We start from the raw sequence: 25,328 nt of genomic DNA on the forward strand, positions 1-25,328 counted from the left end.
TAGCGCCTCCTTGAGGTGTCTCTTTTCCGGCCATCCGTGGACCACGTATCCCTTGATCGCTTCCATATCCTCGTCTGCCTTGTAAGCTTCTTCTCAGTCCTGTGCACTGATCACCCTTTCCATGTCTTGAATGGTGGCCACTACATATCCTTCCCACTTTGGGCGCACTTGTTCATCTGCTTCCTCCATGGCTGCTGCCCTACTCAAGAAATCGGCTATTTTGTTCTGCGGTCCTGGTATGTGTTCTACTTCATACACAAAGTCCAACAGACGTAGTGTCATTTTGGCAATCCTTGGGGTAGCGTGCGCATGCCCACTGGACGTCAGCACCTTGACTAAGGGCTTGTGATCTGTTCTCACCAAGAATTTTGCGCCCCATAGATACTGCCGAAATCTCTCCATCGCCCATACTACGGCCAACATCTCCTTCTCGATGACGCTAAACTTCTCCTCGTTGGGCGCCAGGGACCTTGAGGCAAAGCTAATTGTGGATATCTCGCCTTTCTCCATCCGCTGCATTAACACTGCACCCAGACCACGGTCACTCGCGTCAGTCGTTAGTATGGACTCAGCGTCCAGGTCAAATCCTTTCAGAGGAATGGCTTGGCTCATCTCTAGTTTTAACTTCTCGAATTCCTTTTGCTCTTCCTGGTTCCACTGGAATCCATTCCTTTCCTTCAATAATTGTCGTAAGTAATGTGTCTTGGTGGCAAAGTGGGGAATAAATTTGCTATAAAATTCCGCCATTCCCAGGAATGACCTGACGTCTTCTTTCTTGCTCGGGGCTGGTGCATCTATGATTGCTTGCATGTTGGTTCTTTTTGGTTCTATACCCCTTCCGCTCACTTCGTGTCCCAGATATGTGACAGATTGCATTCCAAACTTGCATTTTGACCACTCCGCTGTCAATCCATTTTCCTGTAATGTGCGAAGTACTGTGTGCAGCTTCTCGTTGTGTTCTTGTCTAGTCTCTCCCATGACCAGGATGTCGTCCTGGAAAAACTGAACTTCCTTTTCTCTCCTGAAAAGCCTGTGCATAAGTTTCTGGAATACCGCGGCCGAAGAGGCCAGGCCAAACGGCATCCTTACGAACTCGTAACAGCCAAAGGGCGTGATAAACGATGTGAGGTGACTGCATGAAGGTTGCAACTTGACGTGGTGGTAGGCTAATGATAAGTCTATCGTGGAGAACCACCGTTTGCCTTTGGTCTTTGCCAGCATCTCGCTGATACGGGGTAGGGGAAACTTGTCGACCAGGATGTTTTTGTTGAGTTCTCTGAGATCAACACATAGCCTCACCCTCCCGTTCGGCTTCTTTGCTACTACCAGAGGCAAAAGCCACTCCGCACCTCGATGGCTCTTATCACCCCTTCCTTTTCCAGCCTTAGAGCTCTGCTTGTACTGCTTCTCTGCATCGGAAGGGGATGTTCCTTACTTTGTTGATGACAGGTTCCGCCCCTTCCTTCAACTTAATGAGGTGTCTATATTTGATCAGTTCTCCAACTTGTCCACAGAATACTTTGGGGTATGCCTTGTGCCAGGACCCTCCTTTGTCCTCACCTTCCATGTCCATGAGTAAGATTTTCTATACTCCACCTGGTTTCAACAGTATACCCAGTGCCCCTTGGTCCTTCCAGCTGAGCACTGACGGCCCCTTCTCGGCAATGTACAACTTGCAATTAGCTTGACGTCCTCTGAATTCAAATAGTAAGGGACAGTACCCTAACATTGGGATCCTTTGCCCCGTGTATGTCACTTGTCTCACGTCCATTGGTTGCAAGTCTTCTTCTCTTTGTGCCCCAAACTTCTCTTCCCAGACCTTTCTTTGGATTATGGAGATTGGTGCCCCACTATCTGCGATCATCTCCATTGGCACCCCTCCTATTTGCATGTTCAGCTTCGGTTTGTCCGTCTCTTCACCTTCCATTTCCAACACTTGCACATCAATGTAGAGTATTTCCTCTAAATCCTCTTCCTCTTCATTACTCTCTGCTTCTCCTTGTTGTTCTTGGTCCATGTATTTGATCATGGCCCCCTTGGGTTTTTGGCGGCACACCTTCTCGTAGTGCCCGAACACACTGCAGAATGAGCATATCGCCCTGAATGCGGGGCACGCTTTGTCATTTCCCAAGTGCGACATGCTTCCACATCTGTAACAGCTCAGCCGTCCTCCTCTGCCTGTCCTCTGGTCAGCGTGGCTAGTCTGGGAGGTCCGTTTATTATCTTGGCTCCTTTGTTGGTCTCTTGGCTTCGATCTCTCGTTTTTCGCTGGCGTCATAATTTTGCAGACGGTTTGGGCTCCTCCTGTCTCTTTCCTTCCAGCTTGCGCGCATCGTTTTGACATCTCTGCCTTCTTCACTAAGGCCCATACTTCCTTCAGGGGGGCGCCTCCATTGACCCACAGTTTTTCCTGAATGTGAGTGCTGGACGTGTGCATAATGATCTGGTCTCTTATCAGATCATCGTGGAGCGTGTCAAACTTACAGGTTAAGGCCAACTTCTGTAGTGCCACCACATATTCGTCCACCGACTCTCCTCCTTTCTGCTTCCTCTGAAAGAAGTTGTGTCTGTCGATCGCCACACAAACCACCGGCCTGTAGTGTGCGTCTAGGTCTGCGATGACGTGACCAAACACATCAGTGTCTGCCGCATCTCTCGTGCCCTTGACAATGGTGTCGTATACTCTGATTCCCTCGGGACCTAAGTTGTGTAGTAGTATCTTCTTCCTCCTCTGGCTCGAGAATGGTGCTTCGCCCTCTTCCTCCAAGGCTTCCAAGTAGTTGAGGAAGTACCGTTTCCAGTCTTTCCACTGCATTTCTGGCTCGCCACTCTTCGCAAGAAATGGTACCATTTGCGTGAGGGATGTGGACTGAGTCGCCATCTTTTGCCAGCCCTTGCGCCTGCTTGATCTGGTACGCGTTTGCCAAGTGGGCTCCCTGGTGACCGTTGCTCGTCTGCGTCCTCGCCAGTGTGCTCACTGTCAGTCGCGCTGCTCTTTGCCTTGCCCTCGCTGGATGGGCGTTTTTGCTGACTGCCCCCTCGCTCTGTTTCTCCTGCTCTTGACCCTTCCCCGCGTGGTTGTCTCGCCACCAGCGTGCTGAGCTGGGTCTCTGGTCAGAGGTATGTACCGCTGCGTTGCGGTGGGGCTCCCTTGTGCACCGGTGCCTCTTGATTGCAGTGCTCTGCAACCCCCTAGGAAGCTGTGCTCCCTATGTGGTTGTGTCACTATTTGGCGTACCTCTGCAGCTGCGCGTGTCTGCTGCCCTGCTCGTGCTTATTGTAGCCTCAGATCAGGGCTGCTTCATGTCCTCTGCCACGCTCCGGTCACTACGTGTGCTTAGTTGGATTACCAATTTTTTTTTTTTCGGTAGATGGGGGCGGAGTTCATATCCCAGTCCTCGTCGCCATTGTGGAGGCCTCCAAATCACCACACTGAAGCTTAATTGTAGTTAAATTCACCGGAGCGCCGGGAACAGCTTCTTGTCTCTCCCGCGGTCGGCGCCAACAACCTAAAATGGCCACCTTCCGCTTCCGGTCCCGCCCTTCCGTTTCCGGTGATCGGAACGCTAGACCGTCACCACAGCAGGCAGCAAGTGAAATGATGGTTGTATAACCTACAGCAAAAAGGCAAAAAACGCAGCCCAGGCGAGCTCCCCGAGATTGTGCGCACTGCGCAGTTACATTATGGCTGGAGTGCCGTCATTACCGTAAGGTAGAGGCCGCTTTTTCCACAGTTTGAGTGATAAATGAATGGTGCACGGCACAGGTGCAGCTGGCACTGGATTAGAAGGTACTGGAAGGAAGCAGGGTGGCATTGGGGTGTGTGGAGGGGAGAAGAAGGCATGGCGGAGTCGGACGGACCCTTCCATTAACATACTGAGTGAACCGTGCACAAGTGACAAAATCAATCCAGGGCCAGGCATCATTGCTGCTACGGTGGTAGTGAGTGACTGGTGAGCCTCAGTGCCTGTAGGCAGTGCAGGTATTCTGGGCCCCCTGGGTGTGGCAAAGAAGCGAATGCGCGCGCATTGGCATTGCAATGTGAAAATTAAATCTGCGCACGCTGCTTGCTGCGCACAGCCCCCAACCAACCCCCCGCAGATTTGGTGACGAGCAAGCCTGAACCAAAACTGAAACCAGGGCTAGCCTAGTAATGTCTGATCCATCCAGGCAACCCGGGACGGCCTGCAACTGCGCAGTCAATAGCCCCACACACTACTCCTGGCAACATGATCATGATGATCAAACTAAGGGCCCCAAACTAATGGTCGCGGCCACTCATCATCATCAGACCGAAAAAACCCTCACCAATCAACATAATAATAAAAAGAAGTAAACCTGTAATCACGGCGGCACCTGCGGCCTGTGCCTGCCAGGCCCTGCCTCACCTGCGTTGCGCAGCTTTATTTACGTTTTTAAATGATGATTAGGCCGCCGGCCTACCCCAGCAGGCCATCATGATCAGAACAACCAACAAATAAAAAAATAATCTACATAAAATGTTAACCAGACAGTAATCACCGCACCTGCAGCCTGCCAGGCCCTGCCCCCTGCTCTGCCTCACCTGCGAAGCATTATTTATGTTTTTATAAATCATGATGCAGACAGTCCTGGATGAAGATGATTAGGCCGCCGGCCTGCCCCAGGCCATGCCTCACCACCCCTCACCTGGTGAGCTAGTCTGCAACAGTAGTAGTCAGTCTCCACGTCTACCGAGTCAGCCAACCTCAGGTCCGACCGACTACCGCTACTTTCAACGGCGGCAGCGTTTAAGTTCAACCACCACCACCAGTTACTTGGTGGTGAGCACGACGACAACGAGAATGATGCGGCTGTGCGGGTATGCTCGGGCGTGCCGTGGCAAGTGAATGCGCACGCATTCAATTGCAAAATCTGCGCACGCGTCACTCCCTCTGCCGCGCACAGCCCCAACGGCCAACCCCCGCAGAAGAAGAAGACCAGCCCAACTCAGTGTCCCGCCCACTAGGGGCCGGCAACACTGAACCGCTTGACCTCGTCCACTGGGCCGGAAGTCTGCTGGCAGTGAAAAACACTAGACGAGTGAGGAGGAGAAATTAAGTCGGACTCGTCACCATTAAGACAGTAAGTTGTTCAGAGTCATGACTCATCATGATCAAACAACTCAACCAGTCAGTACGGGGTAACTAAGTGACAGCAGCACACATGCACAAAGGAAATCATGTAACTGACGTGCGGACGGTGCACTCACTTAATGCGATGCGTGACTCACTGTGTAGACCCGGTCCTGATAATTAGGTGCCGGTGCTAAGCACCGGTAAGCCCCGGCACAAATTAAGCCCTGAGCTTAGTGAAGCTTGTTGTTTTAGCAGGGTGCACACGTCTCCATATTGTCATTTGAACAGCACAGAGATGACACCGTGTCATTAACACAACATGTGGGTGGCCATGGTGATAGTTTTAACATCTTGACTAGGGTCTGTTCTGGGGCATGGCTTATGTCTCGATTTTTAATTTTAAAACCTTGTCAATAAATGTCTCAATGTGTAACTTGAAATATTTACATGTCATTTCTGTGCCATTTTCGCTTTCCATCCACTTGCGAAATATCCTTTAGGTTGTGTAGGGGATTAGTTCTTAGTTGTTGATACAGGGATAATAATGACAGCTATGACCCACCACCAACATTCTAGAAAGTGCCAAATACAGTGCAGTGCCTTAAGAGACCCCAAGTAGCTGACCGCGTGGGTTTTAAATCCAATCCCGGAATTGCAGGTACTCATGGGGGCGGGGCCAATGGAAAGGGGAGTGCCACGAGTCCCAGTGCCTCAGTTTTCAGTGACTGGGTTTCATATTGTGCGCAAGAGAACATGGGACGTATGCTTTGTTAATACTACTAGTGAAAAAACATGCAAACTGTATTACTTCTTAAAAGGAATATTAACCCACAAGAAGTCAAGTGGGACAGTGTGGAGAATAAATGCCTCTCACAGATTATTTATTAAGAATGCAATAAGAGAAGGGAGTGTCACACACACTCGATGGAATGCTGATCTCACATTTACAACTGGATGGAATGGGCTAGGAACTGGAATCTGTTGTAATTAAAAATGCAGGCAGGAATGCTGCCTTGGTGCGGGCCGAAGGTTTGGGGCAGAAATAGGAAGGGCCTCCATAGTCTAATACCACCGTCTCCCGAGACTTGTAAATCTAATTAGTGATCCAGGTGATGTTTCCGAAACAAGGCTGCACTCACCCCACACCTGCACTGTCATTGAGACCCCCAGAACTGAGGGTACACCTCAAATTCTCCCTGCATATGAGGGCCACAGCTGTGCCACCAGGGCGGCCACGCCCCCTACAGCCTCTTCTTGCTAGATTCATACAAAGACAGATTGTTCTTTACCTTTGGTTGAGAAATGTGTAAGCGAATTTATTTTTTATGGAAAATATAAGAAATAAACAAATGTGTATTTTTTATCTTTCAAATGTAACTTGATGAGTTTTGAAACATTGAGTTTGCATTTCTATTCACTTTCTTAAATAAAGTATACAAAATATATTGTCAAAAAAAAAATATATATATTTTTAAATTAGACTGACTGAAGGTGGCATCCGTGACCATTAGAGCCGACCGCGTGATCCCTGTATATATTGGTGTTTGTAATTGAATCTATAGAGCATTTACGACCCCGGAAGAGGCGTTGAAACGCATTACGCCAGGCAGCTTGGTGCTTCGGAAACCTGGGTTAGTTGATAGTCCAGTACTATTAGGTATTGTTGGCTAGTGCTACAGGGATTAGTTTATCTACCCTACTACATTTAAGTGACATCATTTTGGAGAGAGCCCACATCCGAACTAGCAATGTGCCACTTACATGGAGGCAGTGTAGAGACTAGTAATGTTTTTTTTTCAATCCAGCAACAAAGTCCAATAAGACATATAGCATTACATTTTTGTCACGAAACAAATAGATGCAATTATAATTTGACCCACGGTACTAATTACAAAAAAAAACTTTCCTAAAGAAAAGGTGATGTCCATCATAGCGATTTTATAAAATGGAAATGTTCATAGGTTTAAATCGGTATATCATGTGATCAGCACATATTCTTGAAAACCCATAAACTAAAGTCATTGTCTTTAAACAATTTGTGGAATAACAGCTAAGATAAGAAGTAAGGTGGAGTTACATTTGAGGTCTGGCTCCTTTTTTTTTTTTAGGTCAAGGCCTACTAAGCTGCGCAGATATTGTTGCGAAAATACTTCTTGTGTACATTCCGAAAGCTTCCTGGGGAATACTTTCTGTCTATTGCTTACCATTGGCCTTATGATTTTATTGCTTTCTGCCTATTGCTTACCACTGGCTTTATGGTTTGAAACTCACATTTGCTAACTTTTTATTTGCTGGCTTTATTTGTTTTAGGCTGTCCAACTTGAGTTAGTCCATCCTGTAGAGCATAGCCCAATTACTGTATTCTTCCACAAGTGTTCGCTTTCTGTAAAGAGGCCTATACATTCTGTTCTGATCCTGCCACATTTGCTGTGCTTTCAAAGACGAAGGTCCACTATCAGGCTGTGTCCTCCGAGGGAGCTTGCTGTTTACTTTTCTTTCTCTGACTTCAAAGTGAGAGGGTTTATGTAACAAACTAGCTGGGTATGGGAAAAGAAAGGATTTTTTTTTCTGGCATACTACAAAATGTAAATGTTTGTTAAGGAACCTTGCAGATATTTCAGAATACATCCAGAATTAGGAAAGCACAAATTACGCACATTTTTGTAATTGTGAAGAATGGAAGCAAATATCTAAAAACGATCAAAACAAATCAATATACTAGGTGATGCCATATCCACACATTACCGTTTGTGCTCTGTACAGTCAAATGTAGTAGTCATTTCAATTGTAAATGTGTTGTCTGTAATAACCCTCCACTCCACACCATTTTACTCCACTCTACTGCACTCCACGCCATACCACTCCACTGTACAACACTCTACTCTCTTCCACTTTAAGACACTATACTTTACGCTACTCCACAATTACCCTGGACGGATGAGCACACACAAGCTTTCCAGTCTCTTAAAAAGGCTATGTGTCAAGCCCCAGTGTTGGCAACACCTGATTACACCAAAGATTTTACCTTGTTTGTAACAGAAAACTCAGGTACAGCCCTGTCGGTCCTGACCCAAATTCAGGCAGACAGGCATAGGCCTGTGCTTATTTTTCCAGTACATTAGACCCCGTAGCACAAGCCTTGCCTGCATGTCTGAAATCTGTTGCGGCTACATCCTTGGCCATAAGACAAAGCGATTCAATAGTGTTAGGACATCCCTTGATAGTACAAGTGCCACATGCCGTGGAAGTCCTTCTGAACAGAACACAGACACAACACCTGACTATAGCAAGACTGACGATACGAACTGACACTATTTCAGCCTCATATAGAGATAAGGCGATGCAACATATTGAACCATGCTACTCTTTTGCCTTCAAGCTCAGATGACACAACACAACATGACTGTGTGGAGGTGATCAACGTAGTAACAAAACCAAGACAAGACCTGACAGATGTTCCACTCCCAGATCCTGATGTAACGCTTTATGTAGATGGATCATGCATGAGAACAAACACTGGAGAATTAGTGGCAGCATACAGACTGTAAGATTATAGAGACAGGAAGAATAGACACTCTGTCAGCCCAAGCAGCAGAGCTCATCGCGCTGACGCAAGCCTGCAAATGGGCAAAACAGCTGAAAGTTAACATTTACACAGATTCTCAGTATGCTTTTGGTGTAGTTCACAATTTTGGGGTGCTATGGAGGGAAAGAGGTTTTCTCACCTCACATGGGGCCAAGATACAACATGGCCCCCTGATCCAGGCTCTACTAGAGCCCATACATCTGCCTACAGCCATAGCTATCCTGAAGTGTAAAGCACACACCAAAGCTACAGACACCATATCCAAAGGAAATGACTTAGCAGACCGGACCGCCAAACAGACAGCTCAGGCTCCAGTTAACATGACAGATTCCCAGGTATCATTACAGACTGCCACCATGGTAGTAAGGGATCCCTCGAAAGATGTACATGATATACAGACACATGCTACCGCAGACGAAATAAAGAAATGGACCGAACAAGGAGGGGTCCAGACCGACCAGGGTTGGATGACTAAAGACAGGACAGTATGGTTTCTCCCTGACTCCATGGTACAGGTGATAATTGATACGGTCCATAGCCCCACCCAACTAGGCGAAAAAGGCATGCTAGATAGCCTACGGAACATTTGGTTCAACAAAAACTTACGAGCTGCAGCAAAACAAAAAGTAAAGACATGCATGATATGCTGCCAGCTCAATCCAGGAAAGGGTACACCAGTGGATCAAGGTGGGTTTCATCCCCCTGACCACCCTTTCGAAGTTCTCCAAATGGATTACATCCAAATGGACAGATGTAGAGGATACAAGTATGTACTAGTTGTAGTGTGTGCTCTGACCAGATGGACAGAAGCCTATCCCGTCCCAGACTACACTGCGACGACAACTGCTAAGCAACTAGTAAGATAATTTTTCCAGTGGTATGGGTTGCCCCGTGTCATCTACTCAGACAACGGCCAGTCCTTCTCCTCTGAACTCATGAAGCAAGTGTCTCTCCTGTTAGGGTACACTTGGAAATTTCACTGTGTAAGACATCCTCAGGCAGCAGGTCTAGTAGAAAGACACAACCAGACTTTGAAGACAAAATTGGCCAAGGTCTGTAAAGAAAAAGGCGGGGACTGGATGGTAGCCTTACCGGTTGCCCTCTTCTACATGCGTATGGTAGCACATTCCAGAACTGGCCTATCCCCATATGAGGTGGTCTTTGGCAGACCATCAAATATGTGGGGTACGCCAATGCCTAAAAGAATTACTGATGTAGACAGCAGAATATTGACTGATTACCTGGCTTCCTTGATGTCTGCACTCCAATCTTGTCGTTCACAGGCCGCTGCAGCCTTCCCTGACAAAACCGCCCCTGGAGAACACACCATCCGACCCGGCGACTGTGTGATGATAAGAAACTTCGACAGGACCAGTCCTCTTCAGCCCAGGTGGAAGACTCCGAAGCTCGCGCTCCTAACCACGCGGACGGCGGTGAAGGTCGAAGGCAGGAAGGACTGGCTACACGCAAGCCACTGCCGCAAATATTTTGGACAAAGAGACACTGTTGCCGGCAACGCTGCCAACCCTAGTGACATTGTAACAGAACAATCTTTTGTGCCCTTGGAACTGACCCCAGAACAAGAATATAAATCAAAGTTGAGGTCTGCCATCCGGACTCTGGCTAATTAAGTCCACTGGGCGCAGGTCCAGTGGTGAAGCGGTTGGAGCATGGGGATGGATTTAAACACCTTGACTATGTGGGAAAAAGATAGAATGAAACGCAGAAACAAGAACTTTAAGTACTTGTGTAGTGGTTCTATCATATGTTTAATGATATTGTTTTTCTTCATAACCATTATGACGTGTCTTGGTTGGATCCTCCACACTGTTTTTCCTCCAACACCACACATCTCTCATACACCCAACAGCACTCAGGAACACACATATCATGACCTACCCCCTCATGAACAAGCCCATAGACTAGCCTTGCAAAACAATACCTTTATACAGATGTTACACTACACTCATCAGGCCAGCAATAGCACAAATTGCTGGATATGTGGCCGCCTCCCACCTCATGACAAAAAGGGAGGGATGCCTCTTTTCCCCTTCCCATTTTCCTATAATGGGACTTGTGAAGCCTAGTTCGCCCTAATAACAGCTGACGATACTACCGCCACCTCCTGCCCTGACGGAAATAATTCATGCAAGAATGGGTGGTCTTGGGGAGACTTAAACAAGGTACTTAATGCTGCCTGTTACCCAAATAAGGATGGAAATCCTCAGGCGACAGGTACAGTCCTAGAAAGTGAAGAATACAAGCAAGGGAACATGCTATATAGCATTTCTGCTACCTCCTGTCTTTGTGGCCCTATCCACTTACCACCGAGACCTCCTAGTGCCCCATGTTAGACACACAAGATAGCCGCCAGCCTACATCAAGAACCTGGCACTTGGACATGGTCTGACTGGTTTTGGGAAATAATATCATCCTGGGGATGGAAATTGCTGTCAGCAGCTGGCATAATATTCCTGTTCATAACTGGATGCTGCCTTTGCATCCAATGTGTCCCTGCCCTGTGCGGACTATGCACTGCAAGCTGCATTCCTAAACCACATATCCAGCAGAAAGAAAACGAAAAAATTATGCTACAGGAATGCATAGACAATCCCATGCAAATTGAGATATAGAAACAGGTACACTCTGGGGCAAAAAGGGAATGAGGAAATAAAATTGACAATTGTGCCCCATCATTTCCCTGTTTCTGCCTGGTAGCCATTTTATTCAGACAAGCACCCATTTCGTGTGTGTCATCCATTTTGTCTTCAGACCCACGAGCAAGACACCCTGCACCTGGCATCTCAGTTCATTGACCACACATTCCTGTGGTTCTGCCAATTCTGGGAACCAGCAGCAGATAGTTCCTGTTTTAAGAAATAGTTCCTGTTCTTGACTGCAAGCCCAGCAGCAGATAGTTCCTGTTTTAAGAAATAGTTCCTGTTCTTGACTGCAAGCCAGAGATAAACCCCCCGGATGAGGAAGGGCCTTCAACTGAAAAGTGCATATTTCATCACATCACATGCACTCTCACGAGTCACAAGACACGCCCATACCTTGACACATCTGGTTGGAAATTACTGCTTGTCACTTCCCTTTTTCTTGTCACTGCTTGTCATTTCCTTTTTCTTCTCTCTTTTTGTCTACTGACTGAATCTGTATAAATATTCTGCTGTGTGAATAAAGTCCAGACCACTCCTAAACCCGCTTGGTGAAGGAGCTCTCCCTTAACTCGAGTTATTGTCCCTTCTTTACTCAAAAACCACGGACTCCTCTCTTTACTTAAATTAAGGTATTTGATAATATAGAAATTCTAAGATAAGGTAATATTAATTATTTACCACAAAGCGGTCAAAGCTCGAGCCAGCCATGAGCCTGAAGCCTGGCTCTGGTTCAGCTCGAAGTCCCAATGGAACCTTGAGCCCATAACAAATATAGCTTTCGTATGCTTCTGCCTGTCACCCTCGTTCTACTTTCATGAACAAAGAGGTAAAAATAATGCATAAACATCCGAGGTAAAAAAGAGACAAATGGATATCGATTTAGTGGCTGATTTGTACAAAGTCAGACCTCAAAACGTGACTTGCAGCTTCCCCATTAACCAAATTGTGTGAATTTAGGCAAATATTTTATTTGACCAATACTTCTTTTTCTTCACTTGTTTCATATGAAGGCACCTTCAGATACATGAGATCAGAATACCAGCTGTACAAAAAACAATTGTGGTTGGTTTAATAGACTATAACGTTGCTCGTTCAATAACAATCTGGGCCACATACAGGGTTTACATGACTAATGTCTTACCTTGTATTCAAGTAATGGAACTGTCGCCAGGGTAAGGGTGGGGGGCAGGAATGATTCTAAGCTCATGTTTAAAAACTATCACTTTTAATAAGTACTTCTCAGTGCAGTGCTATAATGTGATGTATTCATGGGGAAGCTTTCACGTTAAAAAGTACAAGTTTTTCAATTACGAAGAGACTTTATCATATTTTGCATGATACCTGTTGTATCCTTTACATGGTAACAAATATCTTGGCTTGGCTCGTGTGTGGCCTCTGAGAACCAGACTGTTGGCTTGGCTCTGGCTTGGCTCGCCCTGTTAATTTGTTGGCTTTCCCACCTCTAGACGTACCTATCATTCCAGCAGCCCATGTAGTGCTCCAGGGCCGGAGGCACAAGCACTACAAGAGCTGATAATGGGACAGACTGGTAGGAAGGCATAGCCTGTGAATGGAGGGATTTGATTTGATTGTAATCCCTCTGTCTTCCAAATGTTTATTTCAAAATTTACAGTTAATGGAGAATGAAGAGCACAGTGAGAGATAACTAAAATAACAGGCCAGTGGGCACAAATCCCAACATCTTCTAGTGCCACACAGTAAATGTAAATTGATACTTGTATAGCGCACTACTCACCCACAAGGGTCTCAAGGCGCTTGTACGAATACCACTGTGGAACCCTTCCTGGCTTTCCCTGTGAGGCGTCCACTCTTGGGCACCCCCAAGGTGGAGGCCAGGTATCCTTAGCCTTGTAGGGGGCGTTGTGGAGATTAAGCAAGCTATTGCCCAGAGTTGCAGAGTGGGACTCGATGATTGGAATAGGCACCGAGGCGAGAATTATCAGGTCCGTGGAATTTTGAGCCCAAGACCCACCGAGGCGGGGAATTGAACCCTGGTCCCGGGCCAGAGCTCTGCATCAGGGTCTGCCGCTCTAACCATTGATCCACACTTCTCCACTTGAGCCACACTTCTCCACAGTGATGTGCCAGGCAAATGCTGCATGCAGGAATCTTTTATGGATTTCTACCTCATTCTTTGGAAAATAGTGATTTTCTGTTGGTATGTGTGTATGTATATTTATTTCAGTAGTATGACCCTAGACAAAAGGCAATGGAACGCTGCACAAAGTCCAAGACAAATTTTATGTCTGGATACCAGTGCCACATCTTTGAGGTACAAAAGGGGGTGGTGATGGCTGGAGCATCTAAACCAATCGAACACTCACACCCAGTCAGCAGATCTGGGTTTTATTCATCACCGTTCTTTAGCCCACTTTGCCACCCCAGTTCAGACATGGCCATATGCAAATCAGTTTGACCCTGTGCCTCATGAGAATAGTCCAGCCCGAACTGCCTAGCCATGCCTTCCCTGGACCGGATTCAAGCTTCCTAGAACGGTTTCTGGCATTACAGCCGTCTTCAGCCAGGCTTGCTTGAATCCAGTGGCAAAGTGAGCAAGGGAATCACGTGTGAGCATACCCTGCCAACTTTTGGCAAACAAAGCTGTACAAAAGGGGGTGGTGATGGATGGAGCATGTGAACCAATCAAACACTCACACCCAGTCAGCAGATCTGGGTTTAATCCATCACCGTTCTTTAGCCCACTCTGCCACCCCAGTTCAGACATGGCCATATGCAGATCAGTTTGACCCTGTGACTCATGGGAACAGTCCAGCCCGAACTGCCAAGCCATGCCTTCCCTGGACCGGATTCAAGCTTCCTAGGACCGGTTTCTGGCATTACTGCCGTCTTCAGCCAGGCTTGCTTGAATCCAGTGGCAAAGTGAGCAAGGGATTCACGTCTGAGCATACCCTGCCAACTTATGGCGAACAAAGCGGTACAAAAGGGGGTGGTGATGGATGGAGCATATGAACCAATCTTTGCACTCACACCCAGTCAGAAGATCTGGGTTTAATCCATCACCGTTCTTTAGCCCACTCTGCCACCCCAGTTCAGACATGGCCATTGTGAGAAGTTGGCCTGATATGCAGTGCTCACTATTCTAGTGATCACTATGCATCAGTCCAAACGACCCTTATGGTGATTGGTTGTAAGTCAACCTTAGACCAGCTATCCTAGTAGCGTGGATACGAGCAGTCTTCGGGCTAAACTCTAGAGGGCGTGTTAAGCCAGCTGTTATACCATCACATACCCCTTGAACACCAAGTGAAAGGACACCACACAAGTGTTATGAAAATAAACAGTGTATTTATTAGAATCACAACAGCCCTGTACTCTTTATGAGGACAGGGTACTAAGCACACAACAAAACTCTTAGGAAAATACTTCAAGTGCACAATCAATACAAGTGCCCGAGGGCACGGGAAGTTTAGTGGTCTCGGGCGGACCCGATAAGGTAAGTCGGAAGCGATAGGGACTCGGGACCCTTAGATAAGGAGGCTATGCGGGCACCGAAGTGCCGAAGTTACCTAGCCCAGGGGCTGCGGCTGCACAAGTCTTTACAGACGTCGGGAGTCCTCGCTGACGAACCAGGAGCCGGAAGGAAGGAGTTGCTGGCCGGCGACCAGTGGAGATAGTTTGTAGAGATCCAAGCCTGGATCAGAGATGGATGACACCTGAAAGCAGAGGGGACCAAGTTGGTAACTACTAGCCAGTAGTCAGAGGGTACCAGGAGGGCACCGGATGATCGTCACCTCGACTAGGTGAGTGGGCGACGCTAGGCTCTGCAGTCTCACGGACCAGGAGGCGTTGTCGGCGACCAGGATGGAGGTGCGAGCTGTCCCACGAAGGTTGATGCTGTCGGCGTCGCTGGGCCCAGGATTGGGGCAACAAGCCTTGGCAAATTCAGGGCCACGTGGTGGGCCTAAAATGGCGTCTTGAGTGGACCAGGAGGGTCCGAGGTGCTCCTCTCTCAGAAGGGAGCAAAGGCCAGTCTGGAGCAACCAGACCAGCAGTGTTGGTTGTCGGGCGTCGTTGAGAAGGCCACAAGCCAGCGGCTAGTAACCAGACAACGTGATGAGCGGCAAAAGCAGAAGGGCCCCACGCAGATCGTGGAGATGCTGGGAGGCTGCACTTCGGTGCTGGAGCTGCTCAGGTTCGGGGCTTCTCGGACCCCAAAGCACTCACCAGAGGATCCCTCGGTGGTCGTGCGGATTAAGAAATTGTGCAGGTTCTGAAGATGGCCGGTCCCTCGAGGTCTCGTCGCACCCACAGATCTCAGCTGAGCTGACGATGTGGGTAGAGGTCAGAGGTGCCAGGGAAGTCGGTTCTCGTCGAGCTGGGCAGTCGGATTCCTGAGGAAGGACGTGCAGCAAACCACAGAGTTCTTAGATGGTGCCTGCGGATGCAGGGTGACTACTCCTTAGCCACAAGGGAGAAATCTTGAGAAGAGTCGAGAGTTCCTTTCGTAGAAAGTATTCTTGATTCAAAGATGATCTAATTTGGAAGGGTCCCCGCTCCTGCCTTTATCCTAAAGAAAGGGGTGGGTACGTGACTAGTCCTGCCCTAGGGGTGGGACCAGGAAGGGGGGTGGTTACACCCGTCTCCCATGCCGGACTTTCCCCAGGTCAGGGGCTGGGGTGCCCCTGGAACTGGGATGCGTAGTGAGCACCGGGGTGCCACTCCGCAGTCCTCTTCCTGTAAAGCCCTGCCTACCCAGGATACACAAAACCCTGTCTGGGATGGTGCGAGCACCGCCCCGGACAGGAAACCCTTTGTCCAAGCTCTCCTCGCTGGAAGGACTCCCAGCAGCAGGAGGTCAGACTCGTGTCTGTGGTGGCAGCATCCATTTTGTGGAGCTGAGGCTTCAGTTAACTTTAACCGGGGCTCACAGTTACGTACATGTCGTGTCCCTCTAGAAGGGTGGAATGCTAACCCCATCGCCAGCATTGGTGAGGGGTCAGTATCCCGATTCGTATGACACCTTACTCGACATGTCTTGATAACGCGATACCGAAGTTAGCGATATGGTACGCATTATCATGGAACAGCCATTGGGTCTTGGTTCCGCAAGCTGCAACCGGGCTCGGCTCGTGCCAGAGCCCAATTCACACGATTCCACGCACTCTGCCTTCAGGATTGTCAAGGCCTGCCATAGGAGTGACTGATAGGAATTCGGGTGTCCATTTTAGGGTTAGATATAGGTATACTATATCTAAAGCAAAGGGCGAGTACACCACCTTGCCCCAGCTGTCGTGCAGCCAGTTGTGTCAGATTTAGATGGCCATCCAGGGGTGGCATAATACATGCTTCAGCCCCTGGTAGGCCCTGGGTACACCGATGCCCTGAGTTACAGGGTCTGACAAGGTGGCCCAGTTCCAATTGGGTAATGCACCTAAGGTACATGGAATCCATTTTAGAGAGAGCAGTAGGCCTGGGGTCCTGATTGGCAGGGCCCCAGGTCAACTAAGTCGGAAAACCAGCAAAACACCAGGCAAAAAGTCGGGGGTAACCATAGTCAGGTATCTACCTTCCTACACAACCCCCCCCAAACGAAAGGAGATACGGCTATCCTTGTCCAGGTAAGCCTATATTGCCTGAGTGGCCATATGAGGTGGTACATGCACTGGCATGGTTACCCCCTGTATCATGGTACACTAAGCAACCCCTCACCCTAAGGGTATCTGAGGGTCTCCACCATAGGGAATCACTACCTGTGGTGTGCTTTGGCAAAGTAACAGGCTGGTGTGGGACTGGAGTACTGAAGTGAGACTCCACTACTGTTGGGCTCAACCTCCCCCAATCACTATCCACCATATGTGCCTTTCTTTCCAGTACTGAGTTGCTATGAGCTCTCAGGGTCAACCTCTGGCTACCTAAAGCTGGAGGCTGAGTCCCTCTGTTTGGCTTACTGGAGGGACAGGTCAGGTTTGGGGTTTTTAGGCCCCAGGTTTGGCTGTGCCCAGCAGTGTCCAGCTGTGGGAGGTCCCTAACTAAGTTTAAGGGGGATCCCTCAGGAGTGTGTTTTATTTTCACTTGGCTAGGACTACTAGCTTCAGTGATCCTAATCTGCTGATTGGGAAATTCTTTTGGACAGGGGGCCCTTTGGGGCCCACCACTGGCCTCCCTGACCTCTACAGCCCTGGGCTGACTGAGGCAGGGTAGAGAGGGGCAGGTTACCTGCTCCAGACTGGGTCCCGCCTGGGAAGGTTCCACTGTCATCAGGGGCTCTGCCAGGCTAGGCCTGACTACCTCTGGGGCAGTTCCTTAACCAGGGGTAGAGTCAGTTCCCTGAGGAGGCTGGCTCTCACCTAGTGTCTGGGAGGGGGAAGACTTTTCTTCCTCCTCAATGCTCTCTGTCTGAGTGGAGTGATCCATAGTTTCAGGCTTCACAACACTGTTATCTGTCTGAGTTTGAGCTGTGGCCATCACAACTCCACCAACCTTTTCAGGAAGGGACTCAGTTTGGGTTTGGGCTGTGACCATCACAGCCTTGCCAACCTGTTCAGGAAAGGCATCTTTCTGGGATAGGGCGGTGACTGGCACAGCCCTCCTGACCTGTTCAGGGAGGACATCTTGGACTGGGGCTGTGGCTATCACTGCCCCACTAACCTTACCATGGAGGTTTACCATTTTAAAATGGGTTTCTTGCTCTACCTCAGCCCAGGCTGAGGTCTCTAAATCATTCCCCAGTAGGCAATCTACAGGCAAGTTTGGTGACACTGCCACTCTCTTGTGACCAGTGACACCTCCCCAGCTGAGATTTACCACTGCTATGGGATGATCTCTCTGCACTCCATCAATGTTCACTACCTGGTATGTGGCACCAGGCATAAGTTGCCTTGAGGGGACTAGGCTCTCAGCCACCATGGTGATGCTAGCCCCTGTGTCTCTGTAGGCCTCAACTTTTGAACCATTGATGAGGGGCTCCTGTCTGTACCTGCCCAAAGTATTGGGACTGACATCAGGGGACATATCCACATCCCCTGTACAGACAAGGACAGCCTGAGTGAGTGTGCCAACTAGGTTGTCACACCCCTCAGAACCCAAGGTTAACCCAACTAGTCCCTTGGGAGGTGCACTGCTACTGCTGGCTGTACTAGGGGGCACAGGTGCCTTAGGGGCTGCAGTAGCAGGAGTCTGCCATCCTTTCTTGGTGCACTCACTAAACCAGTGAGTTTTACTTTTACAGTATTGGCACCACCTTTTTGATTGGCCTTCTTGATTCTTCTTTTTCTGGGAAGCCTGACCCCCCGCCCTCTTTGGGTTGTTGGGGACCTGTCGAAGACTTCTGGTCATTTTGTTCCCCTTTTGAATCTTTACCCTTCTGGTCGGCTTTCTTCTGACCACCCTGGTTCTGGCCCTGGTTTTGCTTAACCCTTGTTCTGACCCATCTGTCTGCCTTCTTTCCCAATTCTTGGGGCGAGGTCAGATCCGAGTCGACAAGGTGCTGATGCAACAACTGGTTCTGACAATTGTTTAAAATCTGTTCTCGCATGATCAAATTATACAATCCTGTGTAATCAGTAACCTTACTGCCCAGCAACCAGCCCTCCAAAGCCTTAGTGGCACAATCGACAAAATCAGACCAGTCCTGAGACTGAGTTTTCTGGGTATCCCTGAACAGCAACCTGTACTGCTCAGTGGTTAGGCCGAACCCATCAATCAGTGTGTTCTTCAGGACCTGGTAATCGTTAGCGTCCTCAGCTCTAGTAGTGAGGAGCTTATCTCTACCTTTACCTTCAAAGGAGAGCCACAAGATAGCTGCCCACTGACTCTGGGGGATGCACTGTACAGTGCAGGCCCTCTCCAAAGCAGTAATCCATTTGTGGATATCATCCCCTTGCTTAAAGGGGGGCACTATCTTACTCAGGTGTCTAGTGTCTAAACTCCTGTTTTCCCGTGGGGGAATGCTGCCACCAGTGGGATTTTTCCCACTCAATTCTTGCTCTCTAGCAAAGGCGAGTCTTTCTTTGGCCAGGGCAAGTTCTTCCCTTTCGATCCTCAGATTGACTTCCCACTCTTTAGCTTCGTACACTCTCCTCTGAGGGGATGTCATCCCTCTTCGAGAAGAGCCTCGAGAGCCATTGGTTCGAACGGATCTATTAGAGCCTCTCGACAGAGACCTAACTCGTCCATTCCCAATGTTAAGCTGGCCTGAGAGGGGCCCCAGGGGTCTCCTAGTACCACTCTCGTGCCTGCTTAAGTTGTCCCTAGTTTGCTGGCTAACTACTACTGGACCTTTGTCTGCCTCGTCCCCAGATGTCTCTGGATCCTCGTCCTCCTCTTCACCTTCTGCGGAGAGATGGATAAGGTCAGGGTCACCTAAGGTTCCCTCGAGGGGGGGCATATTCCCTTCTGGATGAGAAGGGTCTGTGTTACCAGCCCTCCTAGCATCATAAGTCTCCAAGAGACCAATCAGAAACGGAATGGTAGGGTTTGCACCCTGTTTTAGCTTCCGAGACGTACAGATTTGTCGCATCTCTTGGAAGCTAAGTGCAGCATATCTGGAAGTGACCTGTGGAAGGTCGACTGACACAAGGGGAGACTCAGTGTTTCCTCCTTTGTCCGACATGCTGCTTCTAGTGTGGTGTAACTGATGCACCTACCTACACTATATGTTTACCTACTGATCCCTTGCTAAGAGTTGCAGCCAAGGTGAGCTAAGCCTTGAGGAGCTACAACAGCTGGTTCAGTAGAACTCAGAGTATTCTAAGCTAAGTTATATGTACCTGGAGTACTTATGCGATCTTTCACAAGATATTCTTAGGATACGCGTGGTAGAACAACAGCAAGCTCAAATCCCAACCGCTGCTCACCAATGTGAGAAGGTGGCCTGATATGCAGTGCTCACTATTCTAGTGATCACTATGCATCAGTCCAAACGACCCTTATGGTGATTAATTGTAAGTCAACCTTAGACCAGCTTTCCTAGTAGCGTGGATACGAGCAGTCGTCGGGCTAAACTCTAGAGGGCGTGTTAAGCCAGCTGTTATACCATCACATACCCCTTGAACACCAAGTGAAAGGACACCACACAAGTGTTATGAAAATAAACAGTGTATTTATTAAAATCACAACAGCCCTGTACTCTTTATGAGGACAGGGTACTAAGCACACAACAAAACTCTTAGGAAAATACTTCAAGTGCACAATCAATACAAGTGCCCGAGGGCACGGGAAGTTTAGTGGTCTCGGGCGGACCCGATAAGGTAAGTCGGAAGCGATAGGGACTCGGGACCCTTAGATAAGGAGGCTATGCGGGCACTGAAGTGCCGAAGTTACCTAGCCCAGGGGCTGCGGCTGCACAAGTCTTTACAGACGTCGGGAGTCCTCGCTGACGAACCAGGAGCCGGAAGGAAGGAGTTGCTGGCCGGCGACCAGTGGAGATAGTTCGTAGAGATCCAAGCCTGGATCAGAGATGGATGACACCTGAAAGCAGAGGGGACCAAGTTGGTAACTACTAGCCAGTAGTCAGAGGGTACCAGGAGGGCACCGGATGATCGTCACCTCGACTAGGTGAGTGGGCGACGCTAGGCTCTGCAGTCTCACGGACCAGGAGGCGTTGTCGGCGACCAGGATGGAGTTGCGAGCTGTCCCACGAAGGTTGATGCTGTCGGCGTCGCTGGGCCCAGGATTGGGGCAACAAGCCTTGGCAAATTCAGGGCCACGTGGTGGGCCTAAAATGGCGTCTTGAGTGGACCAGGAGGGTCCGAGGTGCTCCTCTCTCAGAAGGGAGCAAAGGCCAGTCTGATGCAACCAGACCAGCAGCGTTGGTTGTCGGGCATCGTCGAGAAGGCCACAAGCCAGCGGCTAGTAACCAGACAACGTGATGAGCGGCAAAAGCAGACGGGCCCCACGCAGATCGTGGAGATGCTGGGAGGCTGCACTTCGGTGCTGGAGCTGCTCAGGGTCGGGGCTTCTCGGACCCCAAAGCACTCACCAGAGGATCCCTCGGTGGTCGTGCGGATTAAGAAATCGTGCAGGTTCTGAAGATGGCCGGTCCCTCGAGGTCTCGTCGCACCCACAGATCTCAGCTGAGCTGACGATGTGGGTAGAGGTCAGAGGTGCCAGGGAAGTCAGTTCTCGTCAAGCTGGGCAGTCGGATTCCTGAGGAAGGACGTGCAGCAAACCGCAGAGTTCTTAGATGGTGCCTGCGGATGCAGGGTGACTACTCCTTAGCCACAAGGGAGAAATCTTGAGAAGAGTCGAGAGTTCCTTTCGTAGAAAGTATTCTTGATTCAAAGATGATCTAATTTGGAAGGGTCCCCGCTCCTGCCTTTATCCTAAAGAAAGGGGTGGGTACGTGACTAGTCCTGCCCTAGGGGTGGGACCAGGAAGGGGGGTGGTTACACCCCTCTCCCATGCCGGACTTTCCCCAGGTCAGGGGCTGGGGTGCCCCTGGAACTGGTTCTAGCCGGCAGATGCGTAGTGAGCACCGGGGTGCCACTCCGCAGTCCTCTTCCTGTAAAGCCCTGCCTACCCAGAATACACAAAACCCTGTCTGGGATGGTGCGAGCACCGCCCCGGACAGGAACCCCTTTGTCCAAGCTCTCCTCGCTGGAAGGACTCCCAGCAGCAGGAGGTCAGACTTGTGTCTGTGGTGGCAGCATCCATTTTGTGGAGCTGAGGCTTCAGTTAACTTTAACCGGGGTTCACAGTTACGTACATGTCGTGTCCCTCTAGAAGGGTGGAATGCTAACCCCATCACCAGCATTGGTGAGGGGTCAGTATCCCGATTCGTATGACACCTTACTCGACATGTCTTGATAACGCGATACCGAAGTTAGCGATATGGTACGCGTTATCATGGAACAGCCATTGGGTCTTGGTTCCGCAAGCTGCAACCGGGCTCGGCTCGTGCCAGAGCCCAATTCACACGATTCCACGCACTCTGCCTTCAGGATTGTCAAGGCCTGCCATAGGAGTGACTGATAGGAATTCGGGTGTCCATTTTAGGGTTAGATATAGGTATACTATATCTAAAGCAAAGGGCGAGTACACCACCTTGCCCCAGCTGTCGTGCAGCCAGTTGTGTCAGATTTAGATGGCCATCCAGTGGTGGCATAATACATGCTTCAGCCCCTGGTAGGCTCTGGGTACACCGATGCCCTGAGTTACAGGGTCTGACAAGGTGGCCCAGTTCCAATTGGGTAATGCACCTAAGGTACATGGAATCCATTTTAGAGAGAGCAGTAAGCCTGGGGTCCTGATTGGCAGGGCCCCAGGTCAACTAAGTCGGAAAACCAGCAAAACACCAGGCAAAAAGTCGGGGGTAACCATAGTCAGGTATCTACCTTCCTACAGCCATATGCAAATCAGTCTGACCCTGTGCCTCATGGGAACAGTCCAGCCCGAAATGCCAAGCCATGCCTTCCCTGGACCGGATTGAAGCTTCCTAGGACCGGTTTCTGGCATTACAGCCGTCTTCAGCCTGGCTTGCTTGAATCCAGTGGCAAAGTGAGCAAGGGACTCACGTCTGAGCATACCCTGCCAATTTATGGCGAACAAAGCTGTGCAAAAGGGGGTGGTGATGGATGGAGCATCTGAACCAATCAAACACTCACACCCAGTCAGCAGATCTGGGTTTAATCCATCACCGTTCTTTACCCGACTCTGCCACATCTTTGAGGGGCATACTTACTAACATTTCATGCAACACAGCACGGTCAGTAAAGTTGCTACGCTACTTGTGTAAAAGGGAAAGAGCAGAACAGCATCAGATTATCAAACATATGGTACATTGGAATTGGGTCTGAAAATTCTGACATGCAGTTACACAGTAAACCCTCTCATAATCTCTATGTTCACTCCATATTTAACCTCTCTTCCTCTCCCAGTTCCAGTTTCTCAGTCTGTTTCCTCCTCTCTCCTCGTCTCTACCTCACCCACATGCTCTCTCTTGATTCCCTCTGCCTTGCCTTTGATATGCCACCCTCTGCTTTTTTTTACAATTTTCAACTTTTTCTCTGTAGCCCTCTGCACCTTTCTGTGTCTGTTTTTCGCTCCTTTCTCTGCCCCGGCATCTTCTTCTGTGATCCTCTTTTCTCTTTTCATCATACATTCTTTTTCTCTCTCAGCTGGCAGATCCCCACTTGCTTTCCTTTTCTCTCACTGTTCACTATCATTCTTCCAACCTTCTGTATCTCCCTCTCTGCATACCTCTCTCTCTCCTCCTTTCTCACCACCAATGCTGTCTCTGTTTCACGCTCTCTAGTAGTGAATTCTAAGTCTACATACACAGCAACACCGTGCAGCTTCTAGCACTATCATTCATGGTACTGGAGTAGACTTGTGAAAAGTGCCCCTTCTGTCGGCTGTCAAATTCTACTCGGAGTGTATATCTGCTATTTTTTTTATCTTTAAATACATCCAGCTATGTATGAATGTTTGCTCACTACTCCAATGTGTAATATAACCTGAAGAACATAAACCTATTTTAGCTTGTACTTCTGCCAGATTCCTATTTTATAACTGGGCGGTGTCCTCAGATGTGAATGTAAAAATGACCTTTTGTCCTGAATTTCTGTCCTGAATTGTGACCCTTTTCTTGAATTTTTACTGTCAAATGTCTAGAATTTGCCTTCTTGCCAGGTGGTCACCCTATATGAAGTTTTGGAGTAATCAGTTAGCTTCTAATTGAAATGAAATTGAGACAATCATGGAAACAAGTGTATATCTTAGCTATTTTTTTCATCTTGAAATATGACCAACTATATATGAATATTTGCTTATTACTCCAATGTGTAATATGACCTACAGAAAATAAACCTATTTGATTTAGCTTGTACTTCTGCCAGCTGTCTATTTTATACCTGTGCGATGTAAAAAGGACCTGTTGCCTTGGATTTTTGTCCTGAATTTTGACCCTTTTCCTGAACTTTTGCTATCACTGTCCCGAATTTGCCTTCTTGCCAGGTGGTCACTCTGCATGAAGGTTGGGGTAATCAGGGATCTTTTAATTGAAATGAAGTTGAAACATTGATGGAAACAAGGAAATAGAAGGGCTTCTGCACACATTTGAAGACAAAATAGACCAAAAGTTAAATTAATATTTTTTTTTTTTTTTTTTTTTTTTTTTAGGTTGCGGACATTGTCAGGTGGTGACACAGGGACCCAGCAACACAACAGTCCTAGTTGGGTCTCAGGCCCGGTTCAACTGCACCGTAGAGGGAGCATGGATCACCATCTTCTGGTTTATGAAGCGCACCCCAATTTTGACTGTAAGCTCAGACCAAGGAGTAACTACTCCTCACAAACGCTTTTCTGCAGTCAACTACACGCGGGCTAACTCCTTCACCTCAGAACTGATCATCTCGGACGTCGGAATCAGTGATGCTGGGACCATTGAATGTAATGTCTTTTCAAGCGACTTCTTCACAGCGTATCTTTCTGTTGAAGGTAGGTTCGCTCTTTCATACTTCAATAACACCGTTGTTGATTGTATCTGAGGAACAGGGAGAGTTCTAGGGGTGTGCAGAATTTCAGCACTTCACATCTACAAACGTTGATAAAAAAAGTCCAATAAAAGTGTAATTTCATCGCACAAAACTTTGCAAAAACTTACAATTTAGGGTCAAAGTCTCTGGAAAAGAATTCTCACTTGGGGTCAGATTTACAACAAAGTAACGCAGCATGGTGCAGCAAGTCATTTTGCTGCGCCGGGGTGCGTTAGTTTGGAAAGCACAGAGATGTAACATATTTACAAGAATATGTCGCGTCTCTGCGCTTCCCCTTCACTGGCGCACAAACTGCAGCCAAGCGCCGGCGCAGGCACCCTGCACCATGGTGCAAGGATGCCTGCGTCGTGGGCAGATTGTTTTTGTGCAGCAAGGGGCACCTTCCTGCACAAAAACAATCACAAGAGGCTTTTTCCTCTTTCAATACCTGCTGTAGAATGCAGCACGTATTGAAAGAGGAAAAAACGAGGAGAAATGAAAACATTTCTCCTTGTTGCGCCTCGCT

The 25,328-nt window shown here is 48.6% G+C and overlaps 1 protein-coding gene across 3 annotated transcripts in view; it reads left to right on the top strand.

The window, feature by feature from the left end:
* Positions 1-25,328, top strand: part of IGSF5 (immunoglobulin superfamily member 5) — a 533,998-nt gene that overhangs the window by 164,461 nt on the left and 344,209 nt on the right. For all 3 annotated transcript variants that reach the window (XR_015299372.1, XM_086935430.1, XM_086935431.1), the window contains exon 3: positions 24,447-24,764. Coding sequence is in view for 2 of the 3 variants with exons in the window: in XM_086935430.1 (XP_086791556.1) it covers positions 24,447-24,764 (318 nt within the window). In the remaining variant the exon portion in view is untranslated. The remainder of the gene's footprint in view (positions 1-24,446; positions 24,765-25,328) is intronic.

Source organism: Lissotriton vulgaris, chromosome 8 (genome assembly GCF_964263255.1).
Source record: "Lissotriton vulgaris chromosome 8, aLisVul1.2, whole genome shotgun sequence".
Taxonomy (NCBI): Eukaryota; Metazoa; Chordata; class Amphibia; order Caudata; family Salamandridae; genus Lissotriton; species Lissotriton vulgaris.